The sequence below is a fragment of the Rhincodon typus genome, chromosome 35 (assembly GCF_021869965.1).
Source record: "Rhincodon typus isolate 14 chromosome 35, sRhiTyp1.1, whole genome shotgun sequence".
NCBI classification, from domain to species: domain Eukaryota; kingdom Metazoa; phylum Chordata; class Chondrichthyes; order Orectolobiformes; family Rhincodontidae; genus Rhincodon; species Rhincodon typus.
The window spans coordinates 1,058,621-1,079,517 of NC_063366.1; the positions used below are offsets into that span (position 1 = coordinate 1,058,621).

Below are 20,897 nucleotides of genomic sequence, written 5' to 3' on the forward strand. Positions count from 1 at the left end.
GTGGCTGATTTGATTTTAACCTCACCTCTACGTTCCTGCATCTTTCATCCTCTTGGTCACTAAGAATCTTTCTATCTCTGCCTTTAAAAATAATCAAAGATTCTGCATCCACTGCCTTTTGAGGAAGCGAATTTCAAAATCTCACAATCCTCTGAGAGAGAGAAAAGCGTGTCCTCACCCTCTGTTTTACATGGGCAACCATGATTTTTGAAACTTCCTCTCTATGACACTATCTCTGTGTGTCAGGAACTCATCATAAATGGGTAGGTAAATTTAAACAGCTACATATTGGGGTAGGTGGGATCTGAGTCTGAGCTTCTAGCCCACAGGTAAGGACACTACCACTGTGTCACAGAGCCTGCCTAATAACTCCAGAGCCAGTTGGATGAAATGGCCTGTTCTTTTGTGCTGACCCTTTGGGGGAGGCGATGGCCTGGTGGTATTATCACTATATACTTAGATGTTTTGGGGATTTGGGTTCAAATCCTGCCATGGTAAGTAGTAGAACTTGATTCAGTTCTTTTGAATTGAGAACCTATTGATGACCATGAAACTATTTCCCATTGTTCAAAATACCTATCAGGTTCATTAACGTCCTTCAGGGAAGGAAACCTGCCATCCTTGCCATCTGGCCTACACATGATTCCAGACCCACAGCAATGTGGTTGACTCTTAAGTGCCTTCTGGGCAATTAGGGATGGGCAATAAATGTTTGTCTAGCCAGTGACATCCATATCCCATAAATGAAATAAAATGAACAAGTTATGGAGATTTGAAGGAATTGTTCTTCTCATCCACTTATATCCAGAGGGAAAAAACACTAAGAAAAACAGAAATACTCGGAAATGAACTGGAGCACTGCTCTGAGCTGTACAGTTCAAGCCAGACCAGAATGCACCATTCAGAAGTTTTACTGTGTTTTTTTTTCTCTCTGGGATTTCCAAATACAGGATGGAGAACTTTCTTGTTTATTAATTGCGATATCTAAATCACATACATCTCACTCTGGTTTCTCTGAAGGATAAGAGCTGGTGTCAGTGGGAAGACCATAAATGTTGTTCATGCACAGATACCTGTCCTTTCCTCTTCCTGTCCCATCCAGCAACGATCAGGTGAGCTGACAGCTCCTCCTTGTACTTGTAGCTGATGTTTTTGACCACAGAGGCTGCAGCTTGCACCAATGGGGCATCTCCGGTCTCAATGCTGAAGGACAGAAAGAAGGAAAGCCTGTTCAGATGAGACGTAGAGAGCTGGACGCTGTTTCTGCTGAGAGTTACACCCAGAATCACAGCCCCCTCATTCACACCAGCCCAGGGGCAAGGACTGAACCCTCACCACCACCACCACAGGCACAAGCCAGAAACCACAGCATTTTCTCATGGTGCTTTTGTATTTTTGCTGCTACTGCAAAATCTGGAGATCAGTGTAACACCACTGCGAGGGCATGTAGGCTTGACAGGCAGTTGAGACAGAGAGAGGGTGCAGTGGATCATTTACTGACTGCAAGGAGGTTACTGGAAGTCAGAGGCCATTAAACTGGAACTGTGGAGAGTGCAGGACTCTGCAACTGGACAGGGACTGACCTTGGTGCTATTCTATGCCAGTCGATGAGAAATGCCTGCTGCTCCCAATGGGGAGTCTCTGCTGGTCCCAATAGAGAAGCCTTTGCTGGCACCAGTAGAAATCTCTGCTGGTGTTAATAGGGAGCCTTTGCTGGTACCATTAGAAATCTATGCTGCTCCCAGTAGACAGTCTTTGCTGGTACCAGTAGAAATCTCTGCTGGTCCTAGAATGGAAATTTTGCTCGTCCCAATGGGGAATCTCTGGTCCAAGTGGGGAGTCTCTGGTTCCAGAAGGGATCCTGTAGTGGACCCAGTGGGAATCTCTGCTGATCCCAGTGGGGATGTTTGTGAAGGTGGTAGTAACTCCAGTGCTGCAGCGCTCTCTGTCATGTTCTTCTCCGAGGTTACAAAAACCGTGTTTAAGCCTGGAGCTGGGATTCACTGAGGGGCCCAGTGTGTGTGCAAAGCACTGGCTCACATGGCGGTCTACGAGTTGAATGTGTGAGCAGTCATTTCAGTGAAGAAGGTGCAGAGTTAGTTACCTGTGTAGTTCCAGCTGGTAGTTGACAGAATCGGCTATGGCCTGGGCATCGGCGGCTGAACCGGACAGGGCACAGTAAATCCGATCGTGCAGCGGGGACAGCTTGTTCATCACACGGTTACAGATCGCCTCCCTGTGGGTGCACAGGAAACATCGTCAACCTCCTCTACCCCCAGGGCAATGTGACTGACTCGCCCCTCCAACTAGCCCACAGCAAAGAGACAGTGTGAGTAGGTGGCACGGCCTGGCACAGTCTCACAGTGAAACCAGCCACTTATTCTATTGCAATCTTGGAGCTTAGTATAAAACCGATCCCAGATCCTTATTTGGGGGGACTGTATGCTGAGGACGGATTTCAACAACAGCCCCCTTTCAACAAAGCATGGCAGTGCTCCAAGCCTTACCCTACTTCCAAAATAGTTCTCAGCGTTAAAGGGATCCAAGGAGAGAAAGCGGGGACAAGGGACTGAGTTGGATAACCTTTCAGCATCCTTGTTTAACAAGAATCCTTTCAGCTGTGCCTTAAAAACTATTGAATAACTTCTGCTTCCACCCCTCTTTTTTTGCAGGAAGAGAGATCCAAAAAACTCAACCCTCAAGAGAAAAGGAATACCTCCTGTCTGTGTTAAACGGTGTTGTTAAACAGTGAGTCCTCATTCTAATATCTCCCACAAGAGGAAACATCCTCTCCACCCTGACCCTGTCAAAACCCCTCAAGGATCTTCAGTGTTTCAAATAGATCATTACAGAGTCAGCAAAGCAAAGCAGGAGCTGCCCAAGGCTGAGGTACCAATTCACCAGCACCAAGGTTAGAGTCCAAGAGTGAGACAGAGATAGCAGAGAGGCAGGCCATTCTGTCCATCAGGCCTGTGTTGGCTCTTTGACATATCATTCCAATCAGATGCTCTCCCTGCCCTTCTCTCATGGCCCTGGGCATGATAAATAGCAATTGTACTTTAAGTAAAGATTTGGAAATGGGTCTGTTAGAGACTGAGTTAGATCGACTCTTGACTGATAAGGAAACCGAGAGTTAAGAAGAGCATTCAGGAGCGTGGAGCTGAGACCACAACTGATCATGTTGTGAAGCCCTTGCAGTGTTATACAAATGCCTGGTTGTCTGACTTGAAGTGAAGAATGGAGAGCGAGAGTACCAATGTGAAGTACTTACCCAGCAGAGACACGAGAATCGGAGCCAATCACCACCCCGCCATCAAATTCCACTGCGATTATCGTGGTCTGGAACAAGAGAAATCAACTGGTCTGCACCAACAACAACACTGGAGCTTATCACGTAATAATGCCAACTTCCATTCATATAGCGCATTTAATGCATTAAAATATCTGAAGGGAGTGCTATCAAACTGCACTTAAAAAGATGTGACTGTGACCAAAATCCGGATCACAGTCTCTTGGAAATTAACTGAACAGAAGAAGGCCATTCAGCCCATTGTACCCACAGTAGACCTTGTCCCAATTTCCAACTCTTCAACCACAGTTCTTGCAGCTTACACCACTGTAAGTATGTGCCTGAGTGGGTTTTAATTTTTGTAGCATAAAGCTGTTTGGCAGCACCTAGTAATTGCACCAGAGCCAGTGGCACTGCATACAGACTGTATCATAACCAGTCCTGGGTTCAAAACCAGTCTTCCAGCTACAATGACCAGTTTTCTTTGTGTCATTTTTATATTGTTGGACTGAATTTGGAAAACTGCTTTAATCCTGCATGGTTTGAAAAGGACATAACCTGACGCTCTGGTCAAACTGCGTTTGAAATATTGTGAACAGTCTTGGCCCTGTATCCAAGGAAGGATGTACTAACATCAGAGAGAGTCTAGAAGAGGTTTACAAGAATGATCCCAGGGATGATGTGCTTGTCACATGAGGAGCAATTGATGACTCTGGGTCTGTACTCGATGAGAGTTTAGAAGGATGGGGGTGGGTTTGATTGAAACTTACAGAATACTGAGAGGCCTGGATATGGAGAAGATATTTCCACTATCAGGAGAGAATAGGACCCGAAGGCACAGCCTCAGAGTAAAGGGATGAGAACTGAGATGAGGAGGAATTTCTTCAGCCAGAGGGTGATGAATCTGTGGAACTCATTGCCACAGAGGGCAGTGGTGGCCAAGTCATTGAGTGTATTTAAGGCTGAGATAGATAGGTTCTTGTTGAGTAAGGGGATCAAGAGGTGCAGAGAGAAGGCAAGAGAATGAGGTTGAGAAACATATCAGCCATGATGGTGAGACAGACACAATGGGCTGAATGGCCTAATTCTGCTTCTATATCTTATGGTCTTATGTTTCCAAAGCTGGGGTTTTCAGTTTCCAAAAAAAGTGGTCTCCCATTAAAGACGGAGCTGAGGAGGGATTTCTCCCAGGGAATTCTCAGAATTGTGCTCCTGCCCCCACCCTGCATCTCCAAGAGCAGCAGAGACTGGACCATTCATTGTGTGCAAGGCTGAGTGAGATGGTTTGGATTGATAAAAGAGTCAAGGACTACAGGGACTGACAGGAAAGGAGAGCTAAGGCCATGATTCAGGTTGGCCATAATCTTATGGAATAGTGAGGTGCGTTCCAGGGGCCAAATTGCCTACCACTGCTCCTATTTTACCTATTTCATATGTACTGCAAAAAGCAAGGGACTGTAAACAGACACCTGGTCAAAACCCAGATGGACTACACTGAATGCAAGATCATTATTGGGCCTCCCTGTCACCTTCTGAACTGAAAAACAAATCAATCCTGTCAGAGCAATGTCACCATCAGAAAGTTTGAGGGCTACGGCTGGTTATAGAGAAGTCGGGGGAAGAGGCCATGGAGGGATTTGTAAATGAGGAGGAGAATTTTAAAATCAAGGTATTGGCAGTCTGGGAGTCACTGTATATCAGTTAGCACAGGGCCAATGGCTGAATGTGATCTGGTGTGAGTTAGGAAGTGGGCAGCGATGGGTTTGCATAAATTCATTTTTACTGAGGATGTGAGGGTGAAGGTTGACCAGAATTATAGAGTCATACGATAACAGACCCTTCAGTCGAACTCATCCATGCCGTCCAGATACCCTCAACTGACCTAGACCCAGTTGCTAGCATTTGGCCCATATCCCTCTAAACCCTTCCTACTCAGATACCCATCCAGATGCCTTTTAAATGTCATAACTGTACCAGCCTCCACCACTTCCTCTGGCAGCTCATTCCATACACGCACCACCCTCTGTGTGAAAAAGCTGCCCCTTAGGTCACTTTAATAATAACTTCCGCCTCTCACCTTAAACCTATGTCCACTAGTTTTGGAATTCCCTACTCTGGCGAAAAGACCCTATCCATTCCCCTCATGATTTTATAAACTTCTAGAAGGTCCCTTAGCCTCAGACAGTCCAGAGGAGAAAGGTCCCAGTCTATCCAGCCTCTCCTTGTGGCTCAAACCTTCCAGTCCCAGCAACTCCACAGGAGAGAATTTCAGCAGCAGATAAGCTGCGGTGGGGGGAGTGGAGACATTATATTGTGGAACTGGAAATAGAAGGTACTGATGGAGGGCACATGGGATGAAAAGTGTGTCAGAGTTACAGTCTTGTTCTGGTGGCACAAGTAGCTAGGGAATTGAGTTTGGAGCACAAACTCTTTTACTCCAACTGTTGCTTTTTTTTTGAGAGTGTGGGCCTCCCATTGGCTTCACTCAGTTAATCCTTGCCTGATCCTATTTCCCCTAGATCTGAGCGGCATTTCAGAGTCAACCGCATAGCTGTTGGTTTGGAGTCACACAGATTAAGTAAGGATGGCAGATTCCCTTCTCTAAAGGACATTGCTAACCCAGATGGGGTTTTACAGCGATCGATGATAGCTCCAATTTCACAAGCTGCCATGGCGGTGTCTGAACCCATGCCCCAAGAACATTAGCCTGGGCATCTGAGGTCGCCAGCTCAGTGATACCACTCCCTACACAGTTCTCAGATTTAGTTTTCGGACATTTCTGCTGATGCCACGCTGTATGTCATATAAACAGTGTGACTATTCAGAGGTGGTGGTAAGGTCGAACTGGGTCCCATCAAGTGTATACAAAACAGTCTCCATAGTCCCACTTGAGAGACAGTGGTGAGTTTAACTTAAGGAGTGAGGGTGAAAAGGTAGGACTTCAGCTTGTACAGGAATCGTAGCCACACTGTTGGTATTACTCTTTGTTGCAAACCAGCCATCCATCCAACTGAGCTAACCAACCTACCCATTGGCATATGTCTGAAAACTAATGCTCAAGGGATTTCAAAAGTGGGCAGGGGACCCCGATGAGAAATAGGAGGGTGCCAAGGATAGGCAATACTGGAGGGGAACGCAGGACAGTTAAATCAATACATTCCCCTTGTTACTATACATTCCAGCATCATTGATACTTTGTAGTTTGTAACAAATATCGTGGTAACCTGTTCATTTTGCTACTATATCCTTCCTGGTAGATCTTGAGTTGAGCTGGAAACACTGATTCCAGTCTGATCAATTGTCATCCAGGTCCACAGCACCGAAGAAGGCCCTTTGGCCCACTGAGTCTGCACCAGTCAAAGCAACCAATGAACTGTTCAAATTCCATTTTCCAACATTTGGTCTGTAGTCCTATAATTGTACATCTAAGTACTTCCTCAATGTTATGTGAGTTTTGGGACTGGTTTGAGAAGGGGCACAGGTCACCCATGTCCCTTTTTCTGATACAACACCCTGCTCCTTGTTTTTTGTATTCAGTTTTGGCATAAGGACATTGCTGGCTGGGCCAGCATTTATGGTTCATCAGTTGTTGTCCCCTGAGAAGGTGGTGGTGAGCTGCCTTCTTGAACCCATGTGCTGCGGGTTGATCTACATTGCCCTTAGAGAGGGAATTCCAGGATTTTGATGTAGCGACAGTGAAGGAACGACAGTATATTTCCAAATCAGGACAATGAGTGGCTTGGAGAGGAACTTGCAGGTGTGGCATTCTCATGTAAATGCTGCTGTTATCCTTCCAGGTGGAAATTTCTTGGGTTTCGAAGTTGCTGTCTGAGGATTTTTGGTGAACTTCTGCAGTGCATCTTGTAGATAGTACACACTGCTGCTACTGAGCGTCAGTGGTGGAGGGAGTGGATGCTTGTGGATGTGGTGCCAATCAAGTGGGCTGCTTTGTCCTGGATAGTGTCAAGCTTCTTGAAATGTTATTGGAGCTGCACCCATCCGGCCAAGTGGGGAGTATTCTGTCATACTCCTGCCTTGAGCCTTGTAGATGGTGGACAGGCTTTGGGGAGTCAGAGGTTGACTCCAGGCTGTCACTTCAGAGCAGGACAGTTGCAATCATTTGCCAAGGTTTATTTCTTTATTTGCTCATGGGATGTGGGAGTCACTGGCTAACCAGCATTTATTGCCCATCCCTAGTTGCCCTTGAGAAGGTGCTGGTGAGCTGTCTTCCTGCTGCAGTCCATGGGTTGTAGGGATTATATGATCATTTTGAATGGTAGAACAGGCTCAAAGGGCTGATTGGCCTATCCCTGCTTCTAGTTTCTATGTAGGAACACTAATGCTGCTTTTAGGAAGGGAATTCCAAGATTTCAATACATCAGTGAAGTGTTTCTGAGTAAACATGGAGAGCAACTCACTCCAACGCTATGCCGGTGTCACCACCTCTGCTGGATCTGTCCTGCTGGTGGGACAGGACATACCCAGAGATGGTGATGGTGGTATCTGGGACATTGTCTATAAGGACTGATTCAGTGAGTATGACTATGTCAGGTTTTTGTTGGACTAGCCTGTGAAATATCTCTGCCAATCTTGGCACTAACCCCCAGAAGATAGTGAATTACGAATGTACGAAATAGGAGCAGGAGTAGGCCATTGGTCCTTGAGCCTGCTCTGTCAGTACCTGAATATTTCTGCTTGTTCGTCATAGTTTTCATTCTGTTGTAGACCAGAACACTGTCTAACTCAGCCTCGGATATATTCAAAGACCCAGCTTCCTCTTCTTGCTGGGGGAGAGAGTTCCAAAAACTAACAGTCCTGTCAGAGAATCAATCTTTCCTCAGTCTTCAAACTTTGCCCCCTGGTATTGGTTCCCCAAGGAGGGGCTGCACATCCTGTCAGAGACCACCCCATCAAGTGTTCTCAGTAACGCTGTTTCAATACTGTCCTTACGTATTCTTCCAATGTTTTGGCAATGGAGGGAGTGCAGTGAGGGTACTAGACTGATTCCTGGAATGGCAGGCTGATGTTTGAAGAGAGTCTGGATTGGTTAGGACTATAGTCACTGGAGTTTAGAAGAATAAGATGGGAGGCAGGGTAAATGCAGGGAGGATGTTCCTGATGACCAAGGAGTCCAGAACCAGGGGGGTCACAGTCTCAGGATACAGGGTAGGCCACTTAGCACTGAGATGAGGAGAAACATTTTCACCCAAAGAGTGGAGAACCTGTGGAATTCTCGACACAGAAAGTGAATGAGGCCACAACTTTGAACGTTTGCACGAATGAGTCAGATATAGTTCTTAGGGCTAAGGGGATCAAAGGATATGAGAGAGAAAGTGGGAATAGGAGATTGAATGGAATGATCAGCTATGATCATATTGAATGGGACAGCAGCGTCAAAAGGCCGAATGGCCTGCTCCTGTTCCTATTTTCTCTGTTTCTAAGCTCCAATGAGTATTGACCTAACGTGCTCAGACTTTCCTCATAAGACAAATCCTTTCATCAAGATTCTTAGGCGAGTTGACAGCATAGATGTGGAAAGGTTGATTCCTCTTGTGGGAGAGTCAAGGAGCAGGGGGCTCAGAATAAGATGTCGCACATTTAAGACAGAAATAAAGTAGGAATTTTTTCTCTCAGTGGGGAGTGAATCTGTGGAATTCTTTACTGCAGAGGTCTGTGTTGTCAAGTATTCAGAGCTGAGACAGACAGATTTTTAATCAGGAAGAGAATCAAAGATATGGGGAAAAGGCATGAATGTGGAGTCGAGGATTATCAAATCAGCCGTGATCTCATTGAATGGTGGCGCAGACTCGATGGGCTAAATAGTCTGTTTCTGCTCCTCTGTCATATGTTCTCAAGGATAGTTGCTCACAGCAAAACTCTTGAGAAAACTCAGAGGAATATTGAAAAAAATTTGCTTTTTTAGAAATTTCAAATATTGCAGATGACTTAGAGTAACCAGAGGCTGTTTCAGTTTGAATGAAGATGACACCAATTGGTTAATAGTCTGTCTCTGGAGGATGGAGGAAGGGCCAATGTGGGGTGAGGGGCAATGGGCTGCACTGAGGTAGCAGCTCATGTGGTGAGGCCTCCAGGGCAGTGTCAAAGTGTTGTTGGTAACCTTCAGTGCCGCCGGGTCCAACTCCCTTACCAACAGCATGCACATGGACTGCTGTGGCTCAAGAAGACACGTCAGCACCATCTTTGTGAGGGCAACTAGGAAAGGGCAATGAATGCTGAGCCCAGCCACCAATGCTCACATCAATTTAATAAGCACACCTCCAGTCACAGTTATTGCTTTGTAAAGGTTTCAGTGAACAGTAATAGGGTTTACTCTCAGCTAGCACTTCCCACCTCCCCAGGGAAGGCTGCACTAATCTGGGCACTGGAGTTGGGGTTGAACTCTCTCGGCTACTGTCTATGCGTGTGTGTGCATTTGTAGCAGTCTGAGACAGAGCTCCTGCCTTTACACTCACTCACCCCTGTCCTGACTTCCAACGAGGTACATCCCAGATTCCTGGAATATTGGGACATCCTCTTGATTTCCGTCCACGTCCTCGCCCACCTGGAGTGTCCGCACCTGGACAAGGAGACTGTTTTCCAGGGAGTGAATGGGAAGCTGCTGGCTCCGAGTATCTCAGGGACTGCTTCCTGCTCAGAGTGAAACAGAAACTAAAGCTGCAAGACTTTAAACAGAAAGATATTTCTCAAAGAACAGCGCCCGTGCAATTGATCAAGAAGCATCTGTATAGTTTTCAATCCTTTCAATCCTTAACTCTCAGAAGATTTTTCTCTAACTGTGCTGTATCCCAGTGTGATTTATATCTCAACAAAAAATTATAACAAGTCTCTTCAATTGAAACTGTGACATTTTCAATTCTTGCATTTGAAACTCCCTCTCCATCTTGTGGTCAAAACTAGGAATTGAAATATTTCAAATGTGAATTGTGTTTGGCACTAAAGAGAAAAATGTCTTGATGTTCAAATACTACACTTAACACGTTTCCGTTTATAAAAGTAGATGCGTATTGAAACCTCCAGATTAAAATAATAAAGCCTCATAGAACAAGCTAAGGCTGACAGATGAGACCCAGAGGCAGTTTGAGGCAATGAGCTGTGGCAGTGGGTGAGAGACAGTCGCCTCATTCTGCCCACAAAGAGGCAGGCTGCTTGTTCAAACAGCCCAATGGACACAAGCCAATTGCAAATGCAGAACAAGAAAGGCCTGTATCTCGGCTTCAAAGCCTTTGTTATTTCAGAGATCCAAACACATCAAATAATTTAGTGTAGGAGTTGGATGCCATTTTGTAGCTGTACAGGACATTGGAGAGGCCACTTTTGGAATACTGTGGACAGTTCTGGTCACCCTGCTTTGGGAAGGATGTTATTGAATTGGAAAGGGTGCACAAAGGATTTACCAAGATGTTATTGGGATTGGAGTGTTTGAATTATCACCATAGAGTCATACAGTAATACAGCATGGAAACAGGCCCTTCGGCCCAAATTGTTCCATGTTGACCATAGTGCCCACTCAGCTAGTTCCAATTGTCCACATTTAGTCCATATCCCTCTAAACCCTTCCCATCCATGTACGTATCCAAATGTTTTTTAAATGTTGCTATTGTACCTGCCTCAACCACCTTCTCAAGCAACCCATTCCATATATACACCACTCTCTGCATGAAGAAGTTGCCCCTCGGTTCCTTTTTAAATCTTTCCCCTCTCACCTTAAACCTATGTCCTCTAGTTTTCAATTCCCCATCCCTGGGAAAAAAACTAATACGCATTCATCCTATCTATGCACCTCATGATTTTATACACCTCAATAAGGTCACTCCTCATTCTCTTACGTTCCAAGGAATAAAGGGCCTATAACTTAAGTCTAGTAGTCTTGGTAACATCCTTGTAAATCTTCTTTGCACACTTTTTAGTTTAACTATGTCTTTCCTGTAACAAGGTGACCAAAACTATACACAATATTTCAAGTGCAGCTTCACCAACGACTTATACAACTGTAACACAACGTCCCAACTCCTATACTCAATGCCTCGACTGATGAAGGCCAGCATGCTAAATGCCTTCTTCACCACCCTGTCCACCTGTGACACCGCTTTCAATGAACTATGTACTTGTACACTTAGGTGCCTCTGTTCCACAACACTCCTCAGGACCTTACCATTTACTCTATAAGTCCTACATTGGCCTGACTCTCCATAGTGCAACACCTCACATTTATCCGTATTGAATTGTATTTGCCAATCCTTGGCCCACTTCCTATCTGATCAAGATCCCTCTGCAATTTTTGAAAACCTTCTTCGCTATCAACGATACCTCCTAATTTTGAATCGTCCACAAACTTACTAATCATGCCTAAATAAGTTCTGAGGAGGGTCACCGGACCGGAAACGTTAACTCTGTTTTTTCCCTTCACAGATGCTGCCAGACCTGCTGAGCTTTTCCAGCAACTATGTTTTTGTTACTAATCATGCCTAGTGCATTCACATCCATATCATTTATATAAACAAGTAACAAAGGTCCCAGCACCAACCCCTGTGGCACATTACTAGTCACAGGTCTCCAGTCCGAGAAACAACCTTCAACCATCACCCTCTGCTTCCTACCATCGAGCCAATTTTGATTCCAATTAGCTAGCTCTCCGTGGATCCCATGCGACCTCATCTTCATGATTATCCTGCCATGTGGGACCTTGTCAAAGGCCTTACTAAAGTCCACATAGACAACATCCACTGCCCTACCCTCATCCATCCTCTTGGTTACTTCTTCAAAAAGCTCTAAAAGATTTGTCAGACATGACTTCCTGCGCACAAATCCATGCTGACTATCCCTAATCAGACCTTGACTATCCAAATGTTGGTTGATTCTAAGTGTCGTCTCCAATAACTTGCCTACCACTGATGTCAGGCTCACTGGCCTGTAGTTCCCTGGCTTGTCTTTGCTACCTTTCTTAAACAATGGAACAACATCAGCCACCTTCCTGTCTTCCAAGATGAAGCAAAAATCTCTGCAAAGGCCTCTGAAATTTCTTCCCTAGCCTCCCACAACGTCCGAGCATGGACCTGATCAGGCGCAGGGGATTTATCCACCTTAATGCACTTTAAGGCTGTAAACACCTCCTCTCTGGTAATGTGTATGCAGTCCAAAACATCCCCATTTGTTTGCCTATTTCCTTAGCATCCATAATTCTCTCCTCAGTAAAACACTGAGGAGAAATATTCATTAAGAATCTCCCCCATCTCCTGTGGCTCCACACAAAGATGGCCATGCTGATCTTTAAGATTGGGACTTTTTATCCCTGGAGCATAGGACGCTGAGGGGTGACCATATAAAGGTTTATAAAATCATGAGGGGCATAGATAAGGTGAATAGCAAAGGTCTTTTCCTCAGGATAGCAGAGTTCAACACTAGAGGATGTAGGTTTAAGGTGAGAGGAGAAAGATTTAAAAGGGACCTGAGGGGCAACTTTTTCATGCAGAGGGTAGTTTATATGTGGAATGAGCTGCCAGAGGAAGTGGTAGAGATGGGTGTAATTGCAACATTAAAAAGACATTTAGATGAATAGGAAAGATTTAGAGGGATATGGGCCAAACGCAGGCAAATGGGAAATCTGGTTGACATGGACGAGTTGGACCAAAGGGTCTGTTTCCATGCTGCATGGCTCTGTGACTTAAGACATCTTAGGGAGAAATTTACTGAGATGTCAGGGGCAGAAGGCTGTGGAAAGCATTACAATATCGGGGATGAGGGTGCTGGAGGGGTCATGTCACTGGGCTGGGGGTCCAGAGCTCCAGGACAGTGCTCAGAATCACAGAATTGTTACGGTTCAGAGGGAGACCATTCAGCCCATTGTGCCTGCACTCCATATCCCAGCAGCAATGTCCTTTTCTATCCAAATAATCATCCAACACCTTTTGAATTTCTGTATTGAACCTCTGTCGCCACATTTCCTGGAAGTGCTTTCCATACCCTAACAATTGTCCATGAGGAAAGTTTTTTTTTTCTCACATCACCCTTTCTTCAGTTGCATATCACTTTAAATCTATGCCCTTCTCATTTGTGTTCATTTTACAAGGAGGAACAACTTCTCCCTATTTACTCTGTCCAGGTGGCTCGTGGTTTTGAAACTCTTATTAAATCTCTTCTCAGCCAGCTTCTCTCCACAGAGGACTATCCTCCTCACTGAAGTGAACATGCCTAGATTTTTGTAAATCATTTCTGCACTCTCTCCAGTGCTTTCACAATGCATTAACTTTGGGTTTAAATGGCAGCCTCAAATTCAATGAATAAACCTGGTGTATCAATCTAATTTCACAATTCTTGTAAAATGCATTCATCAATGCCTACTTGAGTGCCTCAGATGAACATGCCACCACCACATTTGCAGGCAGTGCATCCTAGACCCACTGGGGAGGCGAGCCTGCCCTCCTCACCCGATTTGACCTCCATGTGACTCCAAACCCGGCTGACTCTTAAATGTCTTTTGAGGTGGCTGAGTGAGCCCTTCATTTCAAAGGCAATTAGGGATGGGAACACCCAAATCCAGTGAGAGAATGTATTTTTAAAAGTCATCAAGACTGGAGCTCACAAAGACATGAAGCGGAGTTTCAGATGATGCTCACTGACAAATTTACTTTGATAACATTCCTGAAAGTTATGGTTCACGTAGAAAGATAGAAAATAGGAGCAGGAGTAGGCCATTCAGCCTTTCAAGCCATTCAGTATGAACATGACTGATCATCCAACTCAGTACCCAGTTCCCACTTTCTTCCCTCATGCTTTGGTCCCTTCTGCCCTAGGATCTATATCTAACTTCTTCTTGAAAACATTCTGTGTTTTGGCTTTAAGCACTTTCTGTGACAAAGAATTTCACATGCTCGCCACTCTCTGGATGAAGACATTTCTCCTCATCTCAGTCCTAAAAGGCTATCCCAAATACTTGAGTTATAACCCCTGGTTCTGGACTTCCCAGTCATCAGGAACATCCTTCCTACGTTTACCCTATTTAGTCCTGTCAGAATGTTATAGGTTTCTATGAGATCCACAAAACTCTTCATTCTTCTGAACTCCAGTCAATATAGTCTGAACTGATCCGGTATCTCCTCATATGTCTCAGAATTACAGATATGTGACAGCACAGAAGGAGGCCACTCTGTTCTCTATGTCTGCACTAGCTCTTCAAATAAGCATTGTTACCGACTGACAACTCCTGCTTCCCACTCCCATGCCCTTGCACATTAATTCTATCTAAATAATCACCCCCTCTTCAAGCCTCCATTGAATGTAGAATGGTACAGTTTTGAGAAATATTGAAGGGAAGGTCAACTTGTTGGCTGTCAGAGAATGGGTGTGGTTGAGGTGAACTTTTGGGGGATTTATTTTTGGACAGGAGGTGAGGTCAGGAATTAATCTAAGGGTCAGTTGTCACTGTAAAGTTACAAATGTGGTGGTTTAGCCTCTGGTAGATGTGAGGGAGGGGAACAGAGCCTGGTGGTGACATGGATCAGTGTTAGCAGCTGGAATGAAGATGACAGATGCTAACTTGGTGAAAGGTTTCTGCTCAATCACTTGATGGTGTTGGATAAGGTGGTCCTGAGCTCAACCCTGTTCTCCTCAATGTACAGAGGAGTATTAACCCTGGACTTTCAGACGGTTAACTGAGGGTTAACATGTTGATGAATCACAGAGAGCCGATCAGAAATCATTGGGTGTACAAACAGGAAAAGAAGTCATTAGTGACCATGGTTAAACAGAGGAGAATGGAAAAACGTCAGTGCAGACCTCCCCACAGCCAGGCAGGTCCATGATGCTGATACTGTGCGAAAGGCTAAAGACCGAAGGACAAGAAGAGAAGGTTTCCTACAGTCACAAGTTGCCATGTGTGCTCAGATTGTAACATACCCAGAAATACGACAGTAGTGAAATATACACAGGGAGAGATAAGGATGGTAATATCCCCGAGAGACACTACTGATGTGTGATACACACAGGGAGGGACAAAGAGTGCAATGTATCGAGAGACATGACATTTGTGTAATGTACAGAGGGACATACAGAGAGGCTAATATACCCAGAGACACATTACTGCAGTGTGATATACACAGGGTGAGAGAGGAAATGTAATGCAGACAATGACATTGGGGGAGGGTGAATTTTTGTTAACTGCTTGCTATTTCTGATGTGAAGTTGAAGAACGTGCATCGCTTTGTCTCCCTCTGTTTTGCTGTTTCGGATGATTAGAATTAACATTCCAAGTGACTGCACTGTTTGCTACAAAACCTTCCCAGTCACACAATGGGAGGAGGTGCACACTGGAGAAACCCGCAGTTGGCTGTCAATGCAAGGAGGTTTCTTAGACCGCGTCCTGTTTAAACAGGGAGACTCTGCATCTCAGGCTGTGCTCTCCAATCCAACACCATCAACATTAACATCAAACTGACTGCGAGCACAAAGGACACACGGGTGTTACTCACAACCACAAATCTTTCATCTTACATTGGTTTCATTTTCTCTGGTGAATCATTGTTGTTTGTTGGCACGAGACGAGTCACAGGGCTGAGGGTCATCACATTCCCCATGGGCTGGGCAAACATTGCTGGGGTCAGGAGACTTGGGGACATTTCCATCATTGTGTGGGAAACAATGTTGTGTTTCTGCGCTCACTCCTTATTAAAAGGTCATTTTAATGTCTGGTCTTATCCTCATTTTACAGTGGGACCTGGCTGAGCTCTCAAGTTCAGCTGGCCCTGTCTTCCCCACTTTGGAAAGGACACTGTTGATGATCCCATTCTGGGCCATCATTGAAATGTGAACTCAGAGCTATGGAAGGACAACATCCTGAGAGAGGCTCACACATGGAGAGCACTGACACTGACTGTTAGGCCATCATTGCCTCACCTTCACTTTCAGAAGACAATAAGACCGTAATATATAGAAGTAGAATTAGGCTCTTTGGCCCATTGAGTCTGCTCTGCCATTTGATCATGGCTGATATGTTTCTCAACCCCATTTTCCTGTTTTCTCCCCATAACCCTAGAACCCCTTTCTAATCAAGAACCCATCTATCTCTGTCTTGATACACTCAATGACTTGGCTTCCACAGCTTTCTGCAGCAATGGGTTCCAAAGATTTACCCACCTTCTAGCTGAAGAAATTCCTCCTTATCTCAGTCCTAAAGGGTCACACATTCACTCTGAGCTGTGTCCTCGGGTCCTAGTCTCTCCTGCTCTCCTCCACATCCATTCTATCCAGACCTCTCAGTATTCACTAGGTTTCAATTAGAACAACAAAAAAGAACAAAAGAGCAGTACAGCACAGGAACAGGCCCTTCAGCCCTCTAAGCCTGTACTGATCATCATGCACTGAATAAACTAAAAACCAAACCTTCCGCCCTTATTCGGCCCGTATCCCTCTATTCCCTCCCTATTCATGTAACCATCCAGTTGCCTCTTAAGTGTTGCCAACACGCCTACTTCCACCACCTCCTCTGGTAGTGCATTCCAGGCTCCTACCACTCTCTGTGTGAAAAACTTTCCTCGCACATCTCTCTTAAACTTTCCCCCTCTCACTTTGAACCTGTGCCCCCTTGAAATTGAAACTTGAACCCTGGGTAAAAGCCTCTGACTATCCACCCTATCTATGCCTCTCATAATTTTGCAGATCTCTATCAGATCACCTCTCAGTTGCCATCTTCCCAGTGAAAACAATCCTAGTCTTTTTAACCTTTCCTCATAGCCAATGCCCTCGAGACTGGGCAACATCCCAGTGAGCCTTCTCTGCACTCTCTCCAAAGCTTCCACGTCCTTCTGGTAATGTTGCGACTAAAACTGCACACAATACTCCAAATGCAGCCTAACAAGGGTTTTATGTAGCTGCAACATGGTTTGCCAACTCTTGTGCTCATGCCCTGATCAATGAAGGCAAGCATGCCAAAAGCCTTCTTAATTACTTTGCCACTTTTCCAGAACTGTGGACCTGCATGCCCAGATCCACCTGTGTGTTAATGTTCCTAAGGGTTCTGCCATTTACAGTATAATTTACACCTAAATTTGATTCTCCAAAATGCATCACCTATATCTCAAACACCCCATCCTTCTAAAGTCCATTGAGATCCAGAGTCCTCAACCATTTACTGTCCCTCCCCCATCCTCAGCCTAGGACACCAGGCCCTGCCCACTTAACTCCTCCTTTCACCCAGACCCCACATGGCTCTCCCCACTGCCCATCTCTTGCCTAGTTCTATGGCACAGGGCCTAATCCAGACCTCACGCTCACTAGAACCTCTGGATAAGCTGCCATTATCCGGCCCCCACCATTGCCCAGCCTGTGGAGCTGAATTGGGATAACTACTGACCTCACACACCTTCTCAGTGAGGAAACTGGAGCAATCCCCCTTTAAACAAACAGCAACCAACAAATACCGGGTTTCACAACCCATTGTGGCAGGACTAAAACACGTCTTTGTGTCTCCTGGAGTCAGCCCACAGATATCGTTTCCTAGTCATGTGCATTCAGTAAAACTCCCCGCGTGCAATATAATATAGCCAGGAGTCACATGGAGTGTAATCTATACCCAGGGAGGGAGAGATAGAGTGTAATATACCTGGGTAAAGAGTTAGAGTGTAACATACCTGGGGAGAGCTAGAGTATAATATATCCAGGGGAGAGAGATAGAATGTAATATACCCAGGGAGAAAGAGATAGAATTTAATAGACCCAGGGAAGAGAGAGATAGCGTGCAATATACCCAAGGGAGAGACCTACAGTACGACGTACACAGCAGAGAGAGATACATTGTTAAATATCCAGGAAGAGAGATACATTGTAAAATAGCCAGGGAGAGAGTGTGATGGTGCGTAATATATCCAGGGGAGAGAAAGAGTGTAATATACCCAAGGAGAGAGAGCGAGATAGAGCGTAATATACCTGGGGAGAGAAATATGGATTGTAAGATCCAGAGAAATGATACGTGTCAGAGTTGAGCTCCCCTCTGCTTTAAGAGTTGCTGGTTATGTTTAGACAGTGTCAATGAAGGCAGCTCCCTGAATATCCCACAGCTGGCCTGGACAGAGTATAAAGAGAGCTCCTTCCTATCTCCCTGAGCCCTGGCTGTGGGGATGGGATGGTTCTTGTCAATCTCTAGGGCAGAACAGAGTGCCCACAGAACAGGCTAGGACTGATCAGAATTATTGCTGTGCTCCAGGACACACACACACACAGAGATGCACTCACACACACACACACAAAAACACAGATACAGACATACACACACACACACACACTCACTCACTCACACTCCACACACACGCGCGCGCGTGCACACACACACAGACAGACAGACAGATGGACACAGACAAACGGACACACTCACACACACAGAGATGCACACACACACGCACGCAAACACACACACACGTGCACACACACACTCACTCACACTCCACACACACACACACTCTCTCACCCACACACACTCACTCGCACTCCACACGCACACGCAGACACACACACACACTCACTCACACTCCAAACACACATGCACGCGCGCACACAGACAGACAGACAGACAGACAGACAAACACACTCACACACACACACACACAGACGGAGACAGACAGATGGACACACACACACACACACACATACACACACAGATGAAATCGAGTTGCTGAGAGAGAGTTTGGTTCCCGATCTGTTATTTTGTTTTCAGAGCCAGGGCTGGTCCCTGGAGACTGGAATGCAGTCAGACAGGGAGTTGGTAGGCCATACAATGTAATGACTCCCTCACTGCCCATACAGAGAACTAACTAGACTGTGTGATTCACCTCAAACCCACCTCTGCAACAGAAATAACAATTCACAATGCAGCTGACCCTAGCCATTTCAAATACTGTTACTGCTCAGTGCACAGTGATCCCCTTCAGTAGTTACCGTCCTCGAGTGGCTGTTTAGTGGATTCTGGTACATAAGTTCAGAGTTGAACTGTGCCTTGGTTTGAAAATTCTCTGTTGTCATAGAGTCTTGCAGCATGGAAACAATAACAGGTGGCCAGAACTGTATGCAGTATTCTCAAAGTGGCCTCATCAATGTCTTGTAGAGCTGTAACATAACATCCCAACTCCTATACACAATGCTCTGACCAAGAAAGGCAAGCATGCCAAATACCTTCCTCACCATGCTGTCTACCTGTGACACCATTTTAAAGGAACTACATACCTGCACCCCTGGTTCTCTCTGTTCAACAACACTCTCCAGGACCCTACTGCATAGGTCCTGCCATGTATAAGACAGTGAGTACCTGAAAGGGTTAACTGGCATTACAGGATATAAAGTGCTGTTCCTGGGTGGAGCTAATATGGAAACAGCCATTCAGTCCTTTGAATTCACACTGACTCTCCAAAGAGCATCCCACCCAGACCCATCCACCCCACCATATCCCTGTAACTCTGCATTTCTCATGGCCAATCCACCTAGCCTGAATATCTTTGGCCTGTGGGAGGAAACTCACACAGACATGGGGAGAATGTGAAAACTCCACACAGACAGTCACCCGAGGGTGGAATCAAACCCGGGTCCCTGGTGCTGTGAGGCAGCAGTGCTAACCGCTGAGCCACTGAGCCAACCCTGTGCATCACTCAGTTTCAGTTAGCAGCAATGCATACTTGCTCCGAAGTTGTCTTCCCAAGGACGCTCCTGTATCTCAGATGTAACTGGCAATGAAGTACTATGTAAGAAAGAGAATATATCGCTGTTCCTTTGCTGTCGCTGGGTCAAAATCCTGGAATTCCATCCCTAATGGCATTGTGGGTCAACCTACAGTAGGTGGACTGCAGTGATTCAAGACAGCAGCTCACCATCACCTTCTCGAGGGTAACTAGGGATGAGCAATAAATACTGGCCCAGCCAGTGATGCTCAAATCCCATGAATGAATAAAAAGAAAAGAGAATTCTAAATGGCCTCATTCTGTTCCTGTGCAACATGCTTATGGCCCATCATTTTGGTGCTGGTCAAAAAAAAACACCTAATTATTCTAAACATATTTTCCAGCATTTGGCCTAGTGTCTGCAGCTTCCTGCTGTTCGCGTGTAACAGGTTGACGAGACTGAATGGTGTCTCCCTGTGCAACAGGTGCAAGGGGCTGAAAGGCCTCCTCCTGTGTAACAGTCCCTGAGATCGGAATGGCATCAACCTAGTCCACAGTGTGGAGCTGGATGAACACAGCAGGCCAGGCAGCATCAGAGGAGCAGGAAGGCTGACGTTTCAGGTTGGGACCATCCTTCAGAAATCCTGACCCAAAACGTCAGTGTTCCTGCTCCTCTGCGGCCTGCTGTGTTCCTCCAGCTCCACACTGTGTTATCTCAGACTCCAGCATCAGCATTTCTTACTATCTCATCAACCTAGTCTATGTTTTTCTGAGGGTCAAGGGTTCAGAGGGTGACAGAACTGTTACAGTGGGCAAGGAGGGCCCTTTGGGTCACCTTGTATGCTCCATCCTTCTCCCCATAGCTCAGCAGGTTCTCTCATTCCAGATTGTAGTCCCGTTCTCTACAGGATGCTGTGCTAGGACCAGCATCCACCACACCATTAGGAAGTGTA

At 45.7% G+C, this 20,897-nt stretch overlaps 1 protein-coding gene across 3 annotated transcripts in view; it reads right to left on the bottom strand.

Annotated features, from left to right (window-relative positions):
* Positions 1 to 767: 767 nt before the first annotated feature.
* LOC109939103 (proteasome 20S subunit beta 9) overlaps positions 768 to 20,897 on the bottom strand; it is a 39,729-nt gene continuing 19,599 nt past the window's right edge. The window contains exons 1-5 of one of the 3 annotated variants that reach the window (XM_048616742.1): positions 10,322 to 10,363; positions 9,767 to 9,937; positions 3,272 to 3,339; positions 2,105 to 2,236; positions 816 to 1,203 (exon numbers count right to left, since the gene is read on the bottom strand). In XM_048616742.1, the coding sequence (XP_048472699.1) occupies positions 1,035 to 1,203; positions 2,105 to 2,236; positions 3,272 to 3,339; positions 9,767 to 9,937; positions 10,322 to 10,348 (567 nt within the window). In that variant the 5' untranslated portion in view covers positions 10,349 to 10,363 and the 3' untranslated portion in view covers positions 816 to 1,034. Of the gene's footprint in view, positions 1,204 to 2,104; positions 2,237 to 3,271; positions 3,340 to 9,766; positions 9,938 to 10,321; positions 10,364 to 20,897 lie in introns of those variants that run through there. The other 2 variants (XM_048616741.1, XM_048616743.1) reach the window with 2 other exon arrangements.